This window comes from Scyliorhinus torazame, chromosome 13, assembly GCF_047496885.1.
Source record: "Scyliorhinus torazame isolate Kashiwa2021f chromosome 13, sScyTor2.1, whole genome shotgun sequence".
NCBI classification, from domain to species: domain Eukaryota; kingdom Metazoa; phylum Chordata; class Chondrichthyes; order Carcharhiniformes; family Scyliorhinidae; genus Scyliorhinus; species Scyliorhinus torazame.
The window spans coordinates 101,160,082-101,183,669 of NC_092719.1; the positions used below are offsets into that span (position 1 = coordinate 101,160,082).

At 53.7% G+C, this 23,588-nt stretch overlaps 1 protein-coding gene across 1 annotated transcript in view; it reads right to left on the minus strand.

Moving 5' to 3' along the window:
• The window catches only part of LOC140388210 (rhodopsin), a 147,265-nt gene that overhangs the window by 72,594 nt on the left and 51,083 nt on the right, over positions 1 to 23,588 (minus strand). The window contains exon 4 of the mRNA XM_072472000.1: positions 18,813 to 19,052. Coding sequence (XP_072328101.1) covers positions 18,813 to 19,052 — 240 coding nt within the window. The remainder of the gene's footprint in view (positions 1 to 18,812; positions 19,053 to 23,588) is intronic.

The following is a 23,588-nucleotide window of genomic DNA, read 5'->3' on the forward strand; positions in this document are numbered from 1 at the left end:
GACACACACACTGGCAGAGAGACACACACACTGGCAGAGTGAGAGACACACACACTGGCAGAGAGACACACACACACACATGGCAGAGAGAGACACACACACTGGCAGAGAGAGACACACACACTGGCAAACAGAGAGGGACACAGACACGGTCAGAGAGAGACACACACTGACAGAGGCCACACACACTGGCAGAGAGAAACACACGCTGGCAGAGGGCCACACGCACTGGCAGAGGGACACACACACTGGCAGAGAGATACACACACTGGCAGAGAGACGCACACACTGGCAGAGACACACAAACTGGCAGAGACATACACACACACTGGCAGAGAGAGACACACACACACTGGCAGAGAGAGACACACATACACTGGCAGAGAGACACACACACACTGGCAGAGAGAGACACACACACTGACAGAGAGACACACACACTGGCAGAGAGACATACACACTGGCAGAGAGAGACATACACACTGGCAGAGAGAGACACACGCACTGGCAGAGAGAGACACACACACTGGCAGAGAGACATACACACTGGCAGAGAGAGACATACACACTGGCAGAGAGACACACACATTAGCAGAGAGAGAGACACATGCACTGGCAGAGAGACGCACACACTGGCAGAGAGAGACACACACACACTGGCAGAGAGAGAGTCATACACACTGGCAGAGGGAGACACAGATTGACAGAGAGACTCACACACAATGGTAGAGCGAGAGACACACACACTGGCAGAGAGACACACACACACAGGCACAGAGAGGCACACACACACTGGCAGAGAGACACACACACAGGCAGAGAGAGCCACACACACTGGCAGAGGGAGACACACATTGGCAGAGAGACTCACACACACACTGGTAGAGAGAGAGACACACACACTGGCAGAGAGACACACACACACTGGCAGAGAGAGAGACACACACACACTGGCAGAGAGAACCACACACACACTGGTAGAGAGAGAGACACACACACTGGCAGAGAGACACACACACACTGGCAGAGAGAGAGACACACACACTGGCAGAGAGAGAGACACACACAGACTGGCAGAGAGAGACACACACACTGGCAGAGATAGAGACCCACACACTGGCATAGAGACACACACACACTGGCAGAGAGATACACACACACACACACTGACAGAGAAAGACACACACACTGGCAGAGAGAGACACACACACACTGGCAGAGACACACACATACACACTGGCAGAGAAAGACACACACACTGGCAGAGAGAGACACACACGCTGGCATAGAGAGAAACGCACACACTGGCAGAGACACACACACACTGGCAGAGAGACACACACACTGCCAGAGAGAGAGAGACACACACTGGCAGAGAGAACCACACACACACTGGCAGAGAGACACAAACACTGGCAGAGAGAGACACACACACTGCCAGAGAGAGACACACGCACTGGCAGAGAGACGCACACACTGGCAGAGAGAGAGACACACACACTGGCAGAGTGACACACACACACACTGGCAGAGAGAGACACACACACTGGCAGAGAGAGACACACACACTGGCAAACAGAGAGGGACACAGACACGGTCAGAGAGAGACACACACTGACAGAGGACACACACACTGGCAGAGAGACACACACGCTGGCAGAGGGCCACACGCACTGGCAGAGGGACACACACACTGGCAGAGAGACACACACACTGGCAGAGAGACACACACACTGGCAGAGACACACAAACTGGCAGAGACATACACACACACTGGCAGAGAGAGACACACACACACTGGCAGATAGAGACACACATACACTGGCAGAGAGACACACACACACTGGCAGAGAGAGACACACACGCTGACAGAGAGACACACACACTGGCAGAGAGACATACACTCTGGCAGAGAGAGACACACGCACTGGCAGAGAGAGACACACACACTGGCAGAGAGAGACACACACGCTGGCATAGAGAGAAACGCACACACTGGCAGAGACACACACACACTGGCAGAGAGACACACACACTGCCAGAGAGAGAGAGACACACACTGGCAGAGAGAACCACACACACACTGGCAGAGAGACACAAACACTGGCAGAGAGAGACACACACACTGCCAGAGAGAGACACACGCACTGGCAGAGAGACGCACACACTGGCAGAGAGAGAGACACACACACTGGCAGAGAGAAAGACACACACACTGGCAGAGAGACAAACACACTGGCAGAGTGAGAGACACACACACTGGCAGAGTGACACACACACACACTGGCAGAGAGAGACACACACACTGGCAGAGAGAGACACACACACTGGCAAACAGAGAGGGACACAGACACGGTCAGAGAGAGACACACACTGACAGAGGACACACACACTGGCAGAGAGACACACACGCTGGCAGAGGGCCACACGCACTGGCAGAGGGACACACACACTGGCAGAGAGACACACACACTGGCAGAGAGACACACACACTGGCAGAGACACACAAACTGGCAGAGACATACACACACACTGGCAGAGAGAGACACACACACACTGGCAGATAGAGACACACATACACTGGCAGAGAGACACACACTGGCAGAGAGAGACACACACACTGGCAGAGAGCGACACACACACTGGCAGAGAGAGACACGCACTGGCAGAGAGAGACACACAGTCACTGTCAGAGAGAGACATACACTGACAGAGGGCCACACACACTGGCATAGAGACACACACACTGGCAGAGAGACACAGACACTGGCAGAGGGAGACACACACACCGGCAGAGAGAGACATACACACTGGCAGAGAGAGACACACACACACTGGCAGAGAGAGACACACACAGGCTGAGAGAGAGACCACACACTGGCAGAGAGAGACACACACATTGGCAGAGATACACGCACACTGGCAGAGAGAGAGACACACACACTTGCAGAGAGAGACACACACACTGGCAGAGAGAGACACACACTGACAAGGGCCACACACACTGGCAGAGTGCCACACACACTGGCAGAGACACACACACACTGTCAGAGAGACACACACACTGGCAAAGAGAGACACTCTCACACTGGAAGAGAGAGACACACACACACTGGCAGAGTGAGACACACACTGGCAGAGAGACACACACTGGCAGAGACACACACACTGGCAGAGATACACACACTGGAAGAGAGAGAGACACACACACTTGCAGACAGAGACACACACACTGGCAGGGAGAGACACAGACTGACAGAGGGCCACACACACACTGGCAGAGTGCCACACACACTGGCAGAGAGAGACACACACACTGTCAGAGAGACACACACACTGGCAAAGAGAGACACACACACACTGGAAGAGAGACACACACACACTGGCAGAGTGGAACACACACTGGCAGAGAGACACACACACTGGCAGAGAGACACACATACTGGCAGAGACACACACACACTGGCAGAGACACACACACACTGGCAGAGAGACACACACACACTGGCAGAGAGACACACACACACTGGCAGAGGGAGACACACACACTGGCAGAGGGAGACACACACACTGGCAGAAGGACAGATACACTGGCAGGGAGACAGGCACTGGCAGAGTAATACACACTGGCAGAAGGACACTCACACTGGCACAGAGGCACACACACTGGCAGAGGGACACACACACTGGCAGAGGGACACACACACTGGCAGAGACACACACACTGGCAGAGACACACACACTGGCAGAGGGACACACACACTGGCAGAGATACACACACAATGGCACAGGGGGGACACACTGGCAGAGGGAGACACACACACTGCCAGAAGGACAGACACACTGGCAGGGAGACAGGCACTGGCAGAGTAATACACACTGGCAGAAGGACACACACACTGGCAGAGAGGCACACACACTGGCCGAGGGACACACACACTGGCAGAGGGACACACACACTGGCAGAGGGACACACACACTGGCAGAGATACACACACAGTGGCACAGGGGGACACACACTGGCAGAGAGAGACACACACACACTGGCAGAAGGACAGACACACTGGCAGGGAGACAGGCACTGGCAGAGGAATACACACTGGCAGAAGCACGCACACACTGGCAGAGATACACACACACTGGCAGAGGGACACACACACTGGCAGAGGGACGTACACACAGTGGCACAGGGACACACACACTGGCAGACGGAGAGACACACACACTGGCAGAAGGACAGACACACTGGCAGGGAGACAGGCACTGGCAGAGGAATACACACTGGCAGAAGCACACACACACTGGCAGAGGGACACACACACTGGCAGAGAGACACACACACAGGCAGAGGGAGACACTCTGGCAGAGGGACACACACACTGGCAGAGGCACACACACTGGCAGAGGCACACACACTGGCAGAGGGCGACACAAACACTGGCAGAGAGAGAGAGACACATAATTTGCAGAGAGACACACACACTGGCAGAGAGACACACATGCACTGGCAGAGGGCCACAGACACTGGCAGAGAGAGACTGCACTGGCAGAGGGACACTCACACTGGCAGAGGGATACGCACACCGGCAGAGAGACACACACACTGGCAGAGAGACACACACACTGGCAGAGACACACACATACTGGCAGAGACACACACACACTGGCAGAGACACACACACACTGGCAGCGACACACACACACTGGCAGAGAGACACACACACACTGGCAGAGGGAGACACACACACTGGCAGAGGGAGACACACACACAGGCAGAAGGACAGACACACTGGCAGGGAGACAGGCACTGGCAGAGTAATACATACTGGCAGAAGGACACACACACTGGCAGAGAGGCACACACACTGGCAGAGGGACACACACACTGGCACAGGGACACACACACTGGCAGAGGGACACTCACACTGGCAGAGGGACACACACACTGGCAGAGGGACGTACACACAGTGGCACAGGGGGACACACACTGGCAGAGAGAGAGACACACACACACTGGCAGAAGGACAGACACACTGGCAGGGAGACAGGCACTGGCAGAGGAATACACACTGGCAGAAGCACGCACACACTGGCAGAGATACACACACACTGGCAGAGGGACACACACACTGGCAGAGGGAACGTACACACAGTGGCACAGGGACACCCACACTGGCAGAGAGAGAGACACACACACACTGGCAGAAGGACAGATACACTGGCAGGGAGACAGGCACTGGCAGAGGAATACACACTGGCAGAAGCACACACACACTGGCAGAGGGACACACACACTGGCAGAGAGACACACACACTGGCATAGAGACACACACACTGGCAGAGAGAGACACACACTGGCAGAGAGAGACACACACTGGCAGAGAGACACACACACTGGCAGAGAGACACACACTCTGGCAGAGAGAGACACACACTGGCAGAGAGAGAGACACACACACACTGGCAGAGGGAGACACACACTGGCAGAAGGACACACACTGGCAGAGAGACACACACACTTGCAGAGGGACACACACACTGGCAGAGGGACACACACACTGGCAGAGGGACACACACACTGGTAGAGATACACACACACTGGCAGAGGGACACACACACAGTGGCACAGGGACACACACACTGGCAGAGAGAGAGAGACACACACACACTGGCAGAGGGACACACACACTGACAGAGAGACACACACACTGGCAGAGGGGGACACACCCTGGCAGAGGGAACACACACTGGCAGAGGGACACACACACTGGCAGAGGGACACACACACTGGCAGAGGGACACACACACTGGCAGAGAGAGAGACACACACACTGGCAGAGAGAGAGACACACACACACACTGGCAGAGAGAGAGAGACACACACAGGCAGAGGGAGACACTCTGGCAGAGGGACACACACACTGGCAGAGACACACACACTGGCAGAGGCACACACACTGGCAGAGGGCCACACAAACACTGGCAGAGAGAGAGACACATAATTTGCAGAGAGACACACACACTGGCAGAGAGACACACATGCACTGGCAGAGGGCCACAGACACTGGCAGAGGGAGACTGCACTGGCAGAGGGACACACACTGGCAGAGGGAAACGCACACCGGCAGAGAGACACACACACCGGCAGAGAGACACACACACTGGCAGAGAGACACACACACTGGCAGAGACACACACACACTGGCAGAGACACACACACACTGGCAGAGACACACACACACTGGCAGAGAGACACACACACACTGGCAGAGGGAGACACACACACTGGCAGAGGGAGACACACACACTGGCAGAAGGACAGACACACTGGCAGGGAGACAGGCACTGGCAGAGTAATACACACTGGTAGAAGGGCACACACACTGGCAGAGAGGCACACACACTGGCAGAGGGACACACACACTGGCAGAGACACACACACTGGCAGAGGGACACACACACTGGCAGAGATACACACACAGTGGCACAGGGGGGGACACACTGGCAGAGGTAGACACACACACTGCCAGAAGGACAGACACACTGGCAGGGAGACAGGCACTGGCAGAGTAATACACACTGGCAGAAGGACACACACACTGGCAGAGAGGCACACACACTGGCCGAGGGACACACACACTGGCAGAGGGACACACACACTGGCAGAGGGACACACACACTGGCAGAGATACACACACAGTGGCACAGGGGGGGACACACTGGCAGAGAGAGACACACACACACTGGCAGAAGGACAGACACACTGGCAGGGAGACAGGCACTGGCAGATGAATACACACTGGCAGAAGCACGCACACACTGGCAGAGATACACACACACTGGCAGAGGGACACACACACTGGCAGAGGGACGTACACACAGTGGCACAGGGACACACACTGGCAGAGAGAGAGACACACACACTAGCAGAAGGACAGACACACTGGCAGGGAGACAGGCACTGGCAGAGGAATACACACTGGCAGAAGCACACACACACTGGCAGAGGGACACACACACTGGCAGAGGGACACACACACTGGCAGAGAGACACACACACTGGCATAGAGACACACACACTGGGAGAAGGACACACACTGGCAGAGAGACACACACACTTGCAGAGGGACACACACACTGGCAGAGGGACACACACACTGGCAGAGGGACACACACACTGGCAGAGGGACACACATACTGGCAGAAAGAGACACACACACAGTGGCAGAGCATCACACACACTGGCAGAGAGAGACACACACACACACTGGCAGAGGGAGACACACACTGGCAGAGGGAGACACACACTGGCAGAAGGAGACCCACTTGCAGAGGGAGACACACACTCTGGCAGAGGGACACTCACACTGGCAGAGACACACGCACACTGGCAGAGACACACACACACTGGCAGAGACACACACACACTGGCAGAGACACACACACACAGGCAGAGACACACACACTGGCAGAGAGACACACACACACTGGCAGAGAGAGACGCACACACTGGCAGAGGGAGACACACATTGGCAGAAGGACCGGCACACTGGCAGGGAGACAGGCACTGGCAGAGGAATACACACTGGCAGAAGGACACACACACTGGCAGAGAGACACACACACTGGCAGAGGGAAACACACACTGGCAGAGGGACACACACACTGGCAGAGATACACACACACTGGTAGAGATACACACTCAGTGGCACAGGGACACACACACTGGCAGAGAGAGAGACACACACACACTGGCAGAAGGACACGCACACTGGCAGAGGGACAAGCTCACTGGCAGAGGGACACGCTCACTGGCAGAGGGACTCACACACTGGCAGAGAGACACATACACTGGCAGAGAGACACACACACTGGCAGAGAAACACATACACTGGCAGAGAGACACACACTGGCAGAGAGACACATACACTGGCAGAGAGACACACACACTGGCAGAGAGACACATACACTGGCAGAGAGACACACACACTGGCAGAGACACACACACACTGGCAGGGACACACAAACACTGGCAGAGACACACACACACTGGCAGAGAGACACACACACACTGGCAGAGACACACACACTGGCAGTGGGCTACATACACACTGGCAGAGAGAGACACACAATGCCAGAGGGTCACACACACACTGGCAGAGGGCCACACACACTGGCAGAGAGACACACACACAGGCAGAGGGACACACACTGGCAGAGGGACACACACACTGGCAGAGGGACACACGCACTGGCAGAGGGACACACACACTGGCAGAGAGAGAGAGACACACACACTGGCAGAGAGAGAGAGACACACACAGGCAGAGGGAGACACACTGGCAGAGGGACACACGCACTGGCAGAGACACACACACTGGGAGAGGCACACACACTGGCAGAGGGCCACACAAACACTGGCAGAGAGAGAGACACATAATTTGCAGAGAGACACACACACTGGCAGGGGGACACACACTCACTGGCAGAGAGACACACATGCACTGGCAGAGGGCCACAGACACTGGCAGAGAGAGACACACACTGGCAGAGAGACACACACACTGGCAGTGGGACACACACACTGGCAGAGGGAAACACACACTGGCAGAGGGGCACACACACTGGCAGAGAGACACACACACTGGCAGAGGGACACACACACTGGCAGAGGGACACACACACTGGCAGAGGGACACACACACTGGCAGAGGGACACACACACTGGCAGAGAGAGAGGGACACACACACTGGCAGAGAGAGAGGGACACACACACTGGCAGAGAGAGAGAGACACACACTGGCAGAGGGACACACACTCTGGCAGAGACACGCACACTGGCAGAGGCACACACACTGGCAGAGGCACACACACTGGCAGAGGGCCACACAAACACTGGCAGAGAGAGAGACACATAATTTGCAGAGAGACACACACACTGGCAGAGGGACACACACGCACTGGCAGAGAGACACACATGCACTGCCAGAGGGCCACAGACACTGGCAGAGAGAGACTGCACTGGCAGAGGGACACTCACACTGGCAGAGGGATACGCACACCGGCAGAGAGACACACACACTGGCAGAGGGGTACGCACACTGGCAGAGAGACACACACACTGGCAGAGAGACACACACACTGGCAGAGAGACACACACACTGGCAGAGACACACACACACTGGCAGAGACATACACACACTGGCAGAGACACACACACTGGCAGAGAGACACACACACACACTGGCAGAGAGAGACACACACACTGGCAGAGGGAGACACACACTGGCAGAAGGACCGACACACTGGCAGGGAGACAGGCACTGGCAGAGGAATACACACTGGCAGAAGGACACACACACTGGCAGAGGGACACACACACTGGCAGAGATACACACACACTGGCAGAGACACACACACAATGGCACAGGGACACACACACTGGCAGAAGGACAGGCACACTGGCAGGGAGACAGGCACTGGCAGAGGAATACACAGTGGCAGATGCACACACACACTGGCAGAGAGACACACACACTGGCTGAGGGACACACACACAGGCAGAGGGACACACACACTGGCAGAGGGACACACACACTGGCAGAGGGACACACACACTGGCAGAGGGACACACACACTGGCAGAGGGACACACACACTGGCAGAGAGAGAGACACACACACTGGCAGAGACACACACACACACACACTGGCAGAGAGAGACACACACATTGGCAGAGAGGGAGAGACACACACAGGCAGAGGGAGACACTCTGGCAGAGGGACACACACACTGGCAGAGACACACACACTGGCAGAGGCACACACACTGGCAGAGGGCCACACAAACACTGGCAGAGAGAGAGACACATCATTTGCAGAGAGACACACACACTGGCAGAGGGACACACATGCACTGGCAGAGAGACACACATGCACTGGCAGAGGGCCACAGACACTGACAGTTAGAGACTGCACTGGCAGAGGGACACTCACACTGGCAGAGGGATACGCACACCGGCAGAGAGACACACACACTGGCAGAGAGACACACATACTGGCAGAGACACACACACACTGGCAGAGACACACACACACTGGCAGAGACACACACACACTGGCAGAGAGACACACACACTGGCAGAGGGAGACACACACAGTGGCATAGGGAGACACACACACTGGCAGAAGGACAGACACACTGGCAGGGAGACAGGCACTGGCAGAATAATACACACTGGCAGAAGGACACACACACTGGCAGAGAGGCACACACACTGGCAGAGGGACACACACACTGGCAGAGGGACACACACACTGGCAGAGGGACACACACACTGGCAGAGGGACACACACACAGTGGCACAGGGGGACACACACTGGCAGAGAGAGACACACACACACTGGCAGAAGGACAGACACACTGGCAGGGAGACAGGCACTGGCAGAGGAATACACACTGGCAGAAGCACACACACACTGGCAGAGAGACACACACACTGGCAGAGGGACACACACACTGGCAGAGGGACACACACACTGGTTGAGGGACACACACACTGGCAGAGGGACACACACACTGGCAGAAGGACACACACTGGCAGAAGGACACACACTGGCAGAGAGACACACACACTTGCAGAGGGACACACACACTGGCAGAGGGACACACACACTGGTTGAGGGACACACACACTGGCAGAGACACACACACACTGGCAGAGAGAGACACACACACAGTGGCAGAGCGTCACACACACTGGCCGAGAGAGACACACACACACTGGCAGAGGGAGACACACACTGGCAGAGGGAGACACACACTGGCAGAGGGAGACACACACTGGCAGAGGGAGACACACACTCTGGCAGAGGTACACTCACACTGGCAGAGGGATACGCACACTGGCAGAGACACACACACACACTGGCAGAGACACACACACACTGGCAGAGACACACACAGACAGGCAGAGACACACACACTGGCAGAGAGACACACATACACTGGCAGAGAGAGACGCACACACTGGCAGAGGGACCGACACACTGGCAGGGAGACAGGCACTGGCAGAGGAATACACACTGGCAGAAGGACACACACACTGGCAGAGAGACACACACACTGGCAGAGGGACACACACACTGGCAGAGGGACACACACACTGGCAGAGGGACACACACACTGGCAGAGGGAAACACACACTGGTAGAGATACACACACAGTGGCACAGGGACACACACACTGGCAGAGAGAGAGACACACACACAAGGCAGAAGGACACGCACACTGGCAGAGGGACAAGCTCACTGGCAGAGGGACACACTCACTGGCAGAAGGACAGACACACTGGCAGGGAGACTGGCACTGGCAGAGTAATACACACTGGCAGAAGGACACACACACTGGCAGAGAGGCACACACACTGGCAGAGGGACACACACACTGGCAGAGGGACACACACACTGGCAGAGATACACACACACAGTGGCACAGGGGGACACACACTGGCAGAGAGAGACACACACACACTGGCAGAAGGACAGACACACTGGCAGAGAGACACACACACTGGCAGAGGGACACACACACAGTGGCACAGGGACACACACACTGGCAGAGAGAGAGACACACACACACTGGCAGAAGGACAGACACACTGGCAGCGAGACAGGCACTGGGAGAGGAATACACACTGGCAGAAGCACACACACACTGGCAGAGGGACACACACTGGCATAGAGACACACACACTGGCAGAGAGACACACACACTGGCAGAGAGACACACACACTGGCAGAGAGACACACACACTGGCAGAGAGACACACACACTGGCAGAGACACACACACACACTGGCAGAGACACACACACACACTGGCAGAGACACACACTCACACTGGCAGAGACACACACACTGGCAGTGGGCTATACACACACTGGCAGAGAGAGACACACACTGCCAGAGGGTCACACACACAGTGGCCGAGAGACACACACACTGGCAGAGGGACACACACACTGGCAGAGGGACACACACACTGGCAGAGAGACACACACACTGGCAGAGAGACACACACACTGGCAGAGGGACACACACACTGGCAGAGGGACACACACACTGGCAGAGGGACACACGCACTGGCAGATAGAGAGACACACACACACTGGCAGAGATAGAGACACACACTGGCGGAGGGAGACACACTGGCAGTGACACACACACTGGCAGAGGGCCACACAAACACTGGCAGAGGGCCACAGACACTGGCAGAGAGAGACACACACTGGAAGAGAGACACACACACTGGCAGAGGGACACACACTGGCAGAGGGACACACACACTGGCAGAGGGACACACACACTGGCAGAGGGACACAAACTGGCAGAGAGAGACACACACTGGCAGAGAGAGACACACACACAGGCAGAGGGACACACACACACAGGCCGAGACACACAAACACTGGCAGAGGGAGACACACTGGCAGAGGGAGACACACTGGCAGAGGGAGACACACTGGCAGAGACACACACACACTGGCAGAGACACACACGCTGGCAGAGGGACACACACAGTGGCAGAGAGACACACACACAGGCAGAGAGACACACACAGACTGGCAGAGAGAGACACACATACAGACTGGCAGAGAGAGAGAGACACACACACACAGGCAGAGAGAGACACACACACACTGGGCAGAGGGCCACAGACACTGGCAGAGAGAGGCACACACAAACTGGCAGAGAGACACACACACTGGCAGAGGGACACCCAAACTGGCAGAGGGACACCCACACTGGCAGAGGCACACCCCCACTGGCAGAGAGACACCCACACTGGCAGAGGGACACACACACTGGCAGAGGAACACACACAATGGCAGAGAGAGACACACACACGCTGGCAGAGGGCCACACACAAACTGGCAGAGAGACACACACACTGGCAGAGGGACACCCAAACTGGCAGAGGGACATCCACACTGGCAGAGGGACACCCCCACTGGCAGAGAGACACCCACACTGGCAGAGGGACACACACACTGGCAGAGGAACACACACAATGGCAGAGAGAGACACACACACACTGGCAGAGGGACACACACACTGGCAGAGGGACACACACACTGGCAGAGGGACACACACACTGGCAGAGGGGCACACACACTGGCAGAGGGACACTCACACTGGCAGTGAGAGACACACACACTGGCAGAGGGCCACACACACTGGCAGAGGGACACACACACTGGCAGAGGGACACACACACTGGCAGAGGGACACACACACTGGCAGAGGGAAACACACACTGGCAGAGAGACAGACACACTGGCAGAGTGCCACACACACTGGCATAGGAGGACACACACTGGCAGAGGGCCACACACACTGGCAGAGAGACACACACTGGCAGAGAGACACACACACACTGGCAGAGGGACACACACACTGGCAGAGGGACACACGCACTGGCAGAGGGACACACACACTGGCAGAGGGACACACATACTGGCAGAGAGACACACACACTGGCAGAGAGAGACACATACACATTGGCAGAAGGCCACACACACTGGCAGAGAGAGACACATACACATTGGCAGAGGGCCACACTCACTGGCGGAGGCCCACACACACTGGCAGAGGCCCACACACACTGGCAGAGGCCCACACACACTTACAGAGGGACACACACACTGGCAGAGGGACACACACACTGGCAGAGGGACACACACACTGGCAGAGGGACACACACACTGGCAGAGGGACACACACGCTGGCAGAGGGGCACACACACTGGCAGAGGGGCACACACTGGCAGAGGGGACACACACTGGCAGAGGGGACACACACTGGCAGAGGGGACACAGACTGGCAGAAGGGGACACACTCACTGGCAGAGGACCACACACACTGGCAGAGGGCCTCACTCTGGCAGAGACACACACACTGGCAGAGAGACACACACTGGCAGAGGGACACACACACTGGCAGAGAGACACACACATTGGCAGAGAGACACACACACTGGCAGAGGGCCTCACTCTGGCAGAGACACACACACTGGCAGAGAGACACACACTGGCAGAGGGACACACACTGGCAGAGGGACACACACACTGGCAGAGAGACACACACACTGGCAGAGAGACACACACACTGGCAGAGAGACACACACACTGGCAGAGGGACACACACACTGGCAGAGAGACACACACACTGGCAGAGAGACACACACACTGGCAGAGGGACACACACACTGGCAGAGGGGACACACACTGGCAGAGGGGACACACACTGGCAGAGGGGACACAGACTGGCAGAAGGGGACACACTCACTGGCAGAGGACCACACACACTGGCAGAGGGCCTCACTCTGGCAGAGACACACACACTGGCAGAGAGACACACACTGGCAGAGGGACACACACACTGGCAGAGAGACACACACATTGGCAGAGAGACACACACACTGGCAGAGGGCCTCACTCTGGCAGAGACACACACACTGGCAGAGAGACACACACTGGCAGAGGGACACACACTGGCAGAGGGACACACACACTGGCAGAGAGACACACACACTGGCAGAGAGACACACACACTGGCAGAGAGACACACACACTGGCAGAGGGACACACACACTGGCAGAGAGACACACACACTGGCAGAGAGACACACACACTGGCAGAGGGACACACACACTGGCAGAGGGACACACACTGGCAGAGGGCCACACACACTGGCAGAGGGCCTCACTCTGGCAGAGACACACACACTGGCAGAGAGACACACACTGGCAGAGGGACACACACACTGGCAGAGAGACACACACACTGGCAGAGAGACACACACACTGGCAGAGGTACACACACACTGGCAGAGAGACACACACACTGGCAGAGGGACACACACTGGCAGGGGGACACACTCACTGGCAGAGGGACACACACACTGCCAGAGAGACACACACACTGGCAGAGAGACACACACACACTGGCAGAGAGAGACACACACACACTGTCAGAGAGAGACACACACACTGTCAGAGAGAGACACACACACTGGCAGAGAGAGACACACACACACTGGCAGAGAGAGACACACACACACTGGCAGAGAGAGAGACACACACAGGCACAGAGAGAGACACACACACTGGCAGAGTGAGAGACCCACACAGGTAGAGAGACACAAACACAAACATTGGCAGAGAGAGACACACACACACACTGGCAGAGAGAGCGACACACACAGGCAGAGAGAGACACACACACTGGCAGAGAGAGACACACACACACACTGGTAGAGAGAGAGACACACACAGGCAGAGAGAGACACACATACACTGGTAGAGAGAGAGACGCACACAGGCAGAGAGAGACACACACACTGGCAGAGAGAGACACACACTGGCAGAGAGAGACACATACACTGGCAGAGAGAGACACACACACTGGCAGAGAGAGACAGGCACACAGGCAGAGACACACACAGACAGGCAGAGACACACACACACAGGCAGAGACACACACACACAGGCAGAGAGGCACGCACACACAGGCAGAGAGAGACACACACACTGGCAGAGAGAGGCACACACACACAGGCAGAGATAGACACACACACACACACAGGCAGAGAGAGATACACACACTGGCAGAGAGAGACACACACACTGGCAGAGACACACACAAAGGCAGAGAGAGACACACACACTGGCAGAGAGAGACACTCACACTGGCAGATAGACACACACACTGGCACGTAGAGACACCCACGCAGGCAGAGAGAGACACACACACAGGCAGACAGAGACACACACAGTCAGAGAGTGACCCACCCACAGGCAGGGACAGACACACCCAGAGGCAGCGAGACACACCCACAGGCAGAAAGACACACACACACACAGACACACACACACAGACAGAGACACACACACACAGACAGAGACACACACACACACACACACTGGCAGAGACACACACACAGACACTGGCAGAGAAAGAGAGAGAGAAAGAGAGAGACAGAGAGACACACATTGTCATAGAGACAGAGAGACAGACAGAGGCACACATTGTCAGAGAGAGAGACACAAACACTGGCAGAGAGACACACACAAACTGGCAGGGAGAAACACACACTGGCAGAGAGACACACACACACATACTAGCAGGGAGAGACACACACACAGGCAGACAGAGACACACACAGTCAGAGAGTGACCCACCCACAGGCAGAGGAGACACACCCACAGGCAGCGAGACACACCCACAGGCAGAAAGACACACCCACAGGCAGAGAGACACACACACAGGCAGAGAGACACACACACAGGCAGAGAGACACACACACAGGCAGAGAGACACACACACACACAGACACCCACACACACACAGAGACAGAGACACACACACACAGACAGAGACACACACACACACACTGGCAGAGACACACACGCACACACTGGCAGAGAAAGAGAGAGAGAAAGAGAGAGACTGAGAGACACACATTGTCATAGAGACAGAGAGACAGACAGAGGCACACATTGTCAGAGAGAGAGACACAAACACTGGCAGAGAGACACACACACTGGCAGAGAGACACACACACACATACTGGCAGGGAGAGACACACACTGGCAGAGACACACACACACACATACTGGCAGGGAGACACACACACACTGGCAGAGAGACACACACACTGGCAGAGAGACACACACACACATACTGGCAGGGAGACACACACTGGCAGAGAGACACACACACACACACATACTGGCAGGGAGACACGCACACACTGGCATAGAGAGACACACACACTGGCAGAGAGAGGCACACACACTGGCAAAGAGAGGCACACACTGGCAGAGAGAGACACACACACTGGCAGAGAGAGACACACACACTGGCAGAGAGAGGCACACACACTGGCAGAGAGAGACACACACACTGGCAGAGAGAGGCACACACACTGGCAGAGAGAGACACACACACTGGCAGAGAGAGTCACACACACTGGCAGAGAGAGGCACACACACTGGCAGAGAGAGGCACACACTGGCAGAGAGAGACACACACACTGGCAGAGAGAGACACACACACTGGCAGAGAGAGACACACACACTGGCAGAGAGAGACACACACTGGCAGAGAGAGGCACACACACTGGCAGAGAGAGACTCACACACTGGCAGAGAGAGACTCACACACTGGCAGAGAGAGGCACACACACTGGCAGAGAGAGGCACACACACTGGCAGAGAGAGCCACACACACTGGCAGAGAGAGGCACACACACTGGCAGAGAGAGGCACACACACTGGCAGAGAGAGACACACACACACTGGCAGAGAGAGGCACACACACTGGCAGAAAGAGGCACACACTGGCAGAGAGAGACACACACACTGGCAGAGAGAGGCACACACACTGGCAGAGAGAGACACACACACTGGCGGAGAGAGGCACACACTGGCAGAGAGAGGCACACACACTGGCAGGGAGAGACACACACACTGGCAGAGAGAGACACACACACTGGCAGAGAGAGACACACACACTGGCAGAGAGAGACACACACACTGGCAGAGAGAGACACACACACTGGCAGAGAGAGGCACACACTGGCAGAGAGAGAGACACACACTGGCAGAGAGAGGCACACACTGGCAGAGAGAGACACACACACTGGCAGAGAGAGGCACACACACTGGCAGAAAGAGACACACACACTGGCAGAGAGAGTCACACACACTGGCAGAGAGAGGCACACACTGGCAGAGAGAGACACACACACTGGCAGAGAGAGACACACACACTGGCAGAGAGAGACACACACACTGGCAGAGAGAGGCACACACTGGCAGAGAGAGACACACACACTGGCAGAGAGAGACACACACACTGGCAGAGAGGCACACACTGGCAGAGAGAGACACACACTGGCAGAGAGAGGCACACACACTGGCAGAGAGAGACACACACACTGGCAGAGAGAGACACACACACTGGCAGAGAGAGGCACACACACTGGCAGAGAGAGGCACACACACTGGCAGAGAGAGACTCCCACACTGGCAGAGAGAGACTCACACACTGGCAGAGAGAGGCACACACACTGGCAGAAAGAGGCACACACACTGGCAGAGAGAGGCACACACACTGGCATAGAGAGACACACACACACTGGCAGAGAGAGGCACACACACTGGCAGAGAGAGGCACACACTGGCAGAGAGAGACACACACTGGCAGAGAGAGACACACACACTGGCAGAGAGAGGCACACACACTGGCAGAGAGAGACACAAAATGGCAGAGAGAGACACACACACTGGCAGAGAGAGACACACACACTGGCAGAGAGAGACACACACACTGGCAGAGAGAGGCACACACACTGGCAGAGAGAGACACACACACTGGCAGAGAGAGGCACACACACAAAGTGAGAGACTAAGATAGAAGAGCAGTTATGAAATAATTACAGAGAGAAAAAAATAGACTGAGACAGCGAGGAGGAGTTACAAACACACACATACATACCCAAAGACACAGACGGATACAGGGAGGGACTGAGGTTGAGACAGAGGCACACACACAGTCACACACACTGAGAGACACAGTTAGACTCAGAGACAGACATACACAGACTGGTAGGTTGACAGGCATACATAAACACACAGTCAGAGACAGTGACAGGCAGACAGGTGGACTGAGACTGGATGCAGGGGCAGTGGGAAGGGCACACGAGTGTTTGCGTCAGAGAGAGAGAGTCTTAGAGACTGGCTTCCTACCTGTTTATTCATCAGGATGTAAATGAGAGGGTTGTACAACGATGAGCTTTTGGCAAAGAAAGATGGGATTGTCATGAAGACTGGTCCAAACTCACTGCCTTGGTTGCAGAAGATATAGAGAGCCACTGAAGCATATGGTAACCAACAGATGAGGAACGCGATGACCATGATAATGACCATTCGAGTGACTTCTCTCTCAGCCCTCTGCGTGGTTTCCGATTCCTGCTGTTGGGCTGCAGCCTGTATATTAGGAGGAGAGGAGAGTTTAGACAACGAGGATCGTCTGCACATGGAGGTCACTGGGCCAGGTAAGCAAGGTAGTGGGGATGACAGATAGAGATTGTGAAACATTCAGCAAAGTAGTGAAATGAACAAGGATGCAGAGCCCAGATCACTGGTACATAGCCTCATGCTACTGCCCATGTACAAGCAACAGACCCGTATACAAACAAGTTAGACAACTGAATGGCTAACCATGTGGGTGAACACCAGCTAAATGACCGTATACAAACAAGTTAGACAACTGAATGGCTAACCATGTGGGTGAACACCAGCTAAATGACGGTCAGAGGAATTCAGCTGGATCCCTAAAGTCCTTCAAGCATAAAGAGCTATGTGGAAATACGGAAAGCTAGGCTCAAAAATAGTGAGGCCTGGACTCTTCTGAACACTCTGTATCCTTGTATATTAAAGAATAGGGGAGGAGAAAAAAGGGAGGTGGAGGTGGCAGTTCTGATTTGGGAAGAACGTGTTGAAAAGAGAGGATTCTCTTCAGGGGACCAGATTCAGCCCCTTTGGTTAGAGTTGAGTATTAGAGGGTAGGATCAGACTGCTGCGTGTATTCTTTAGGTACTATAAGGACCCTTCCTGTTGATTCCCTTAGTACCTATTTTAGTTTGTCTTTATTACTTTTGATGTGGAGATGCCGGCGTTGGACTGGGGTGAGCACAGTACGAAGTCTTACAACACCAGGTTAAAGTCCAACAGGTTTGTTTCGATGTCACTAGCTTTCGGAGCGCTGCTCCTTCCTCAGGTGAATGAAGAGGTCTGTTCCAGAAACACATATATAGCCAGATTCAAAGATGCCAAACAATGCTAGGAATGCGACCATTAGCAGGTGATTTGATCTTTACAGATCCAGAGATGGGGTAACCCCTCTTTAACCTGGGATTACCCCATCTCTGGATCTGTAAAGATTTAATCACCTGCTAATGCTCGCATTCCAAGCATTGTTTGGCATCTTTGAATCTGGCTATATATATGTTTCTGGAACAGACCTCTTCATTCACCTGAGGAAGGAGCAGCGCTCCGAAAGCTAGTGACATCGAAACAAACCTGTTGGACTTTAACCTGGTGTTGTAAGACTTCGTACTTTATTACTTTTATCCATGGATTAATGGAGACATACCTTTTAAGTCGAGCAGAGGGAGTAAGGAACTCAAAGTGTCAAAATAGTTCATTGTGTTATAAAGTTTTGTATTTGGGGCAGAAGAACCCAGACTTTATGGCACCCAAGAGATGGATCAATTGGTTGGCTGTTTCAATTGGTTGGATGGTGGCCAATGGATTGGCCCAGGACAGTATTCTGCCTGGCAACTGACAGCAATTGGTTCCTGTCAGGTGGGGCTTTTCAGAGAGAACCCAGGAGAAGTCACTGGACCCTCAAGCTGGAAGCAGCTCTCTCTCTGCTTTGCTGCCTACTGTTTGAAGGCAGAAGCTTCTCGACCCTGAAAGAAGAAGTTTCTTTCTTGAATTCTGGCAGCCTTCTATTTCTGTGAGTCTACAGTGAAAACAAAAGCCTAACTGAGGAAACAACTAACAGAAAGACATCCGTCTGAAACAACGACTCTTATCCTTTTACTGTCATAATTATTTTACACCCCTCATTCCCCTCTGTGTATGTTTGTCTATGTGTGTGTATGTGTATAGAGGCGGGGGGGGGGGGCGAAAGGGATTAGATCATAGTTAACCACTTATATATTTGTTTCTAAATTATAGTTACTGTTAATAATAAAAACGTTAAAGGTGTTTAAATTTACAAACCTGGTGATTGTAGTTATTGGCCTCCAGTATTTAAAATAAAAATTAATTTCAACCATGTTGTTACTCCAGGTCAAGCGGGTCTGGAACTGACCACACGTTGGCCCAGGGGGTCGTAATGTCGTAACAGTGCCCAAATAGTGAATGGGGGAGGTAAATGAGCAGATCAGCAGGGAAATCACAGATGCACAAAAATGGTAGAGTGGTGACATTGGGAGACTTTATTGACGCAAATATCGATCGGGATGATGTTAGAGTAAAGGGTAAGGAGGAGGAGGAATGTCCAAAATGTGTTCAGGAGATTTCCTTACTTTGGGATGTTATTGGCCCAATGAGGGAGGAGGTTTTGTCGGATCTGCTGCTGGGAAATGTGATGGGCCAAATAGACCAAATGTCTGCGGGAGAATACTTGGGGAAGAGTTATTCATAGAATCATAGAATCATAGAAGTTTACAGCATGGAAACAGGCCCTTCGGCCCAACCAGTCCATGCCGCCCAGTTTTTACCATTAAGCTAGTCCCAGTTGCCCGCACTTGGCCCATAACCCTCTATACCCATCTTACCCATGTAACTATCTAAATGCTTTTTAAAAGACACAATTGTACCCGCCTCTACTACTACCTCTGGCAGCCCATTCCAGACACTCACTACCCTCTGAGTGAAGAAATTGCCCCTCTGGGCCCTTCTGAATCTCTCCCCTCTCACCTTAAACCTATGCCCTCTAGTTTTAGACTCCCCTACCTTTGGGAAAAGATGTTGACTATCTACCTTATCTATGCCCCTCATTATTTTATAGACCTCTATAAGATCACCCCTAAGCCTCCTACGCTCCAGGGGAAAAAGTCCCAGTCTATCCAGCCTCTCCTTATAACTCAAACCATCAAGTCCCGGCAACATCCTAGTAAATCTTTTCTGCACTCTTTCCAGTTTAATAATATCCTTTCTATAATAGGGTGACCAGAACTGCACACAGTATTCCAAGTGTGGCCGTACCAATGTCTTGTACAACTTCAACAAGACGTCCCAACTCCTGTATTCAATGGTCTGACCAATGAAACCAAGCATGCTGAATGCCTTCTTCACCACCCTGTCCACCTGCGACTCCACCTTCAAGGAGCTATGAACCTGTACTCCTAGATCTCTTTGTTCTATAACTCTCCCCAACGCCATACCATTAACTGAGTAGGTCCTGGCCTGATTCGATCTGCCAAAATGCATCACCTCACATTTATCTAAATTAAACTCCATCTGCCATTCGTCGGCCCACTGGCACAATTGATCAAGATCCCGTTGCAATCCTAGATAACCTTCACTATCCACTGTGCCACCAATCTTGGTGTCATCTGCAAACTTACTAACCATGCCTCCTAAATTCTCATCCAAATCATTCATATAAATCACAAATAACAGTGGACCCAGCACCGATCCCTGAGGCACACCACTGGTCACAGACCTCCAGTTTGAAAAACAACCCTCTACAACCACCCTCTGCCTCCTGTCGTCCAGCCAATTTTGAATCCAATTGGCAACCTCACCCTGGATCCCGTGAGCTTATTGTTGTATCACAAAGTTTGGATTAGCAATGGAGACAAACAAGGTACAATCTAAAGTAGAATTTCAAAATTGGAGGAGGGTTCATTTCAATGTGATCAGAAGGGATTGAGCCAGAAACAGAAACCAGGAACTGGAGGAGGCCATCCAGCCCTTCGAGTCTGCTCCGCCATTCAACGTGATCATGACTGATCCTCTATCTCGACACCATACTTCCAGCGCTCTCCACATACCCCTTCACACCTTTAACATCTAGAAATCTATCTATTTTCTTCTTCAATATATTCAGTGATTTGACCTCCACAGCCTTCTATGGGAGAGAATTCCATAAGTTCACTACTCTCTGAGTGAAAAAGTTTCTCCTCATCTCAGTCCCCAGATCCTGAGACTGTGACCCTTTGTTCTCGATTCCCCCAGCTCAAGGCAGCCACATCCCTGCATCCAATCTGTCTAGTCTTGTCAGAGGTTTATACATTTCAATTAGATCCCTCTCTTCCAAATTCCATACAGACCCAGTCAACCCATTCGCCCGTTATACGACAATCCTGCCATCCCAAGAATTAGTCTGGTGAACCTTCACTGCACTCCTCTCTGGTAAGTGCATCCTTTCTCAGATGAACAGACCAAAACTGCACACAATAATCCAGGTGTGTCCTCACCAAGGCCCTGTACAGCTGTAGTAAGACATCCTTGCTCCTGTACTCAAGTCCTCTTGCAATGAAAGCCAACATACCATTTGCCTTCCTAACTGTTGGCTGCACCAGTGCTTGCTTTTGATGACTGGTGTACTAGAATACCCAAGTCCCTTTGTATACTCCAGTCTATCACTATTTAAATAATCTTCAGCCGTTCTGTTTTTCCTACCAAAGTGGATAACTTACAGTGGTTATACTGCATCTGCCACGTATTTGTCAACTTGTCTAAATCATTTTGAAGCTTCGTAACATCCACCTCACCACTCACATTCCCACCAAGTTTCGTGTCATCAGCAAACTTGGAAATACTATATTTGGTTCCCTCATCCGAGCCCTTGATGTATATTGTGAATAGCCTTGCCCAAGCACTGATCCCTGCGAGACCCCAGTGGTCATAGCCTGCCACTTTCAAAAGATGCATTTATTCCTACTCTTCCTGTTTCCTGTCTGCTAACCAATTCTCAATCCATGCCAATATACGACCCCCAAT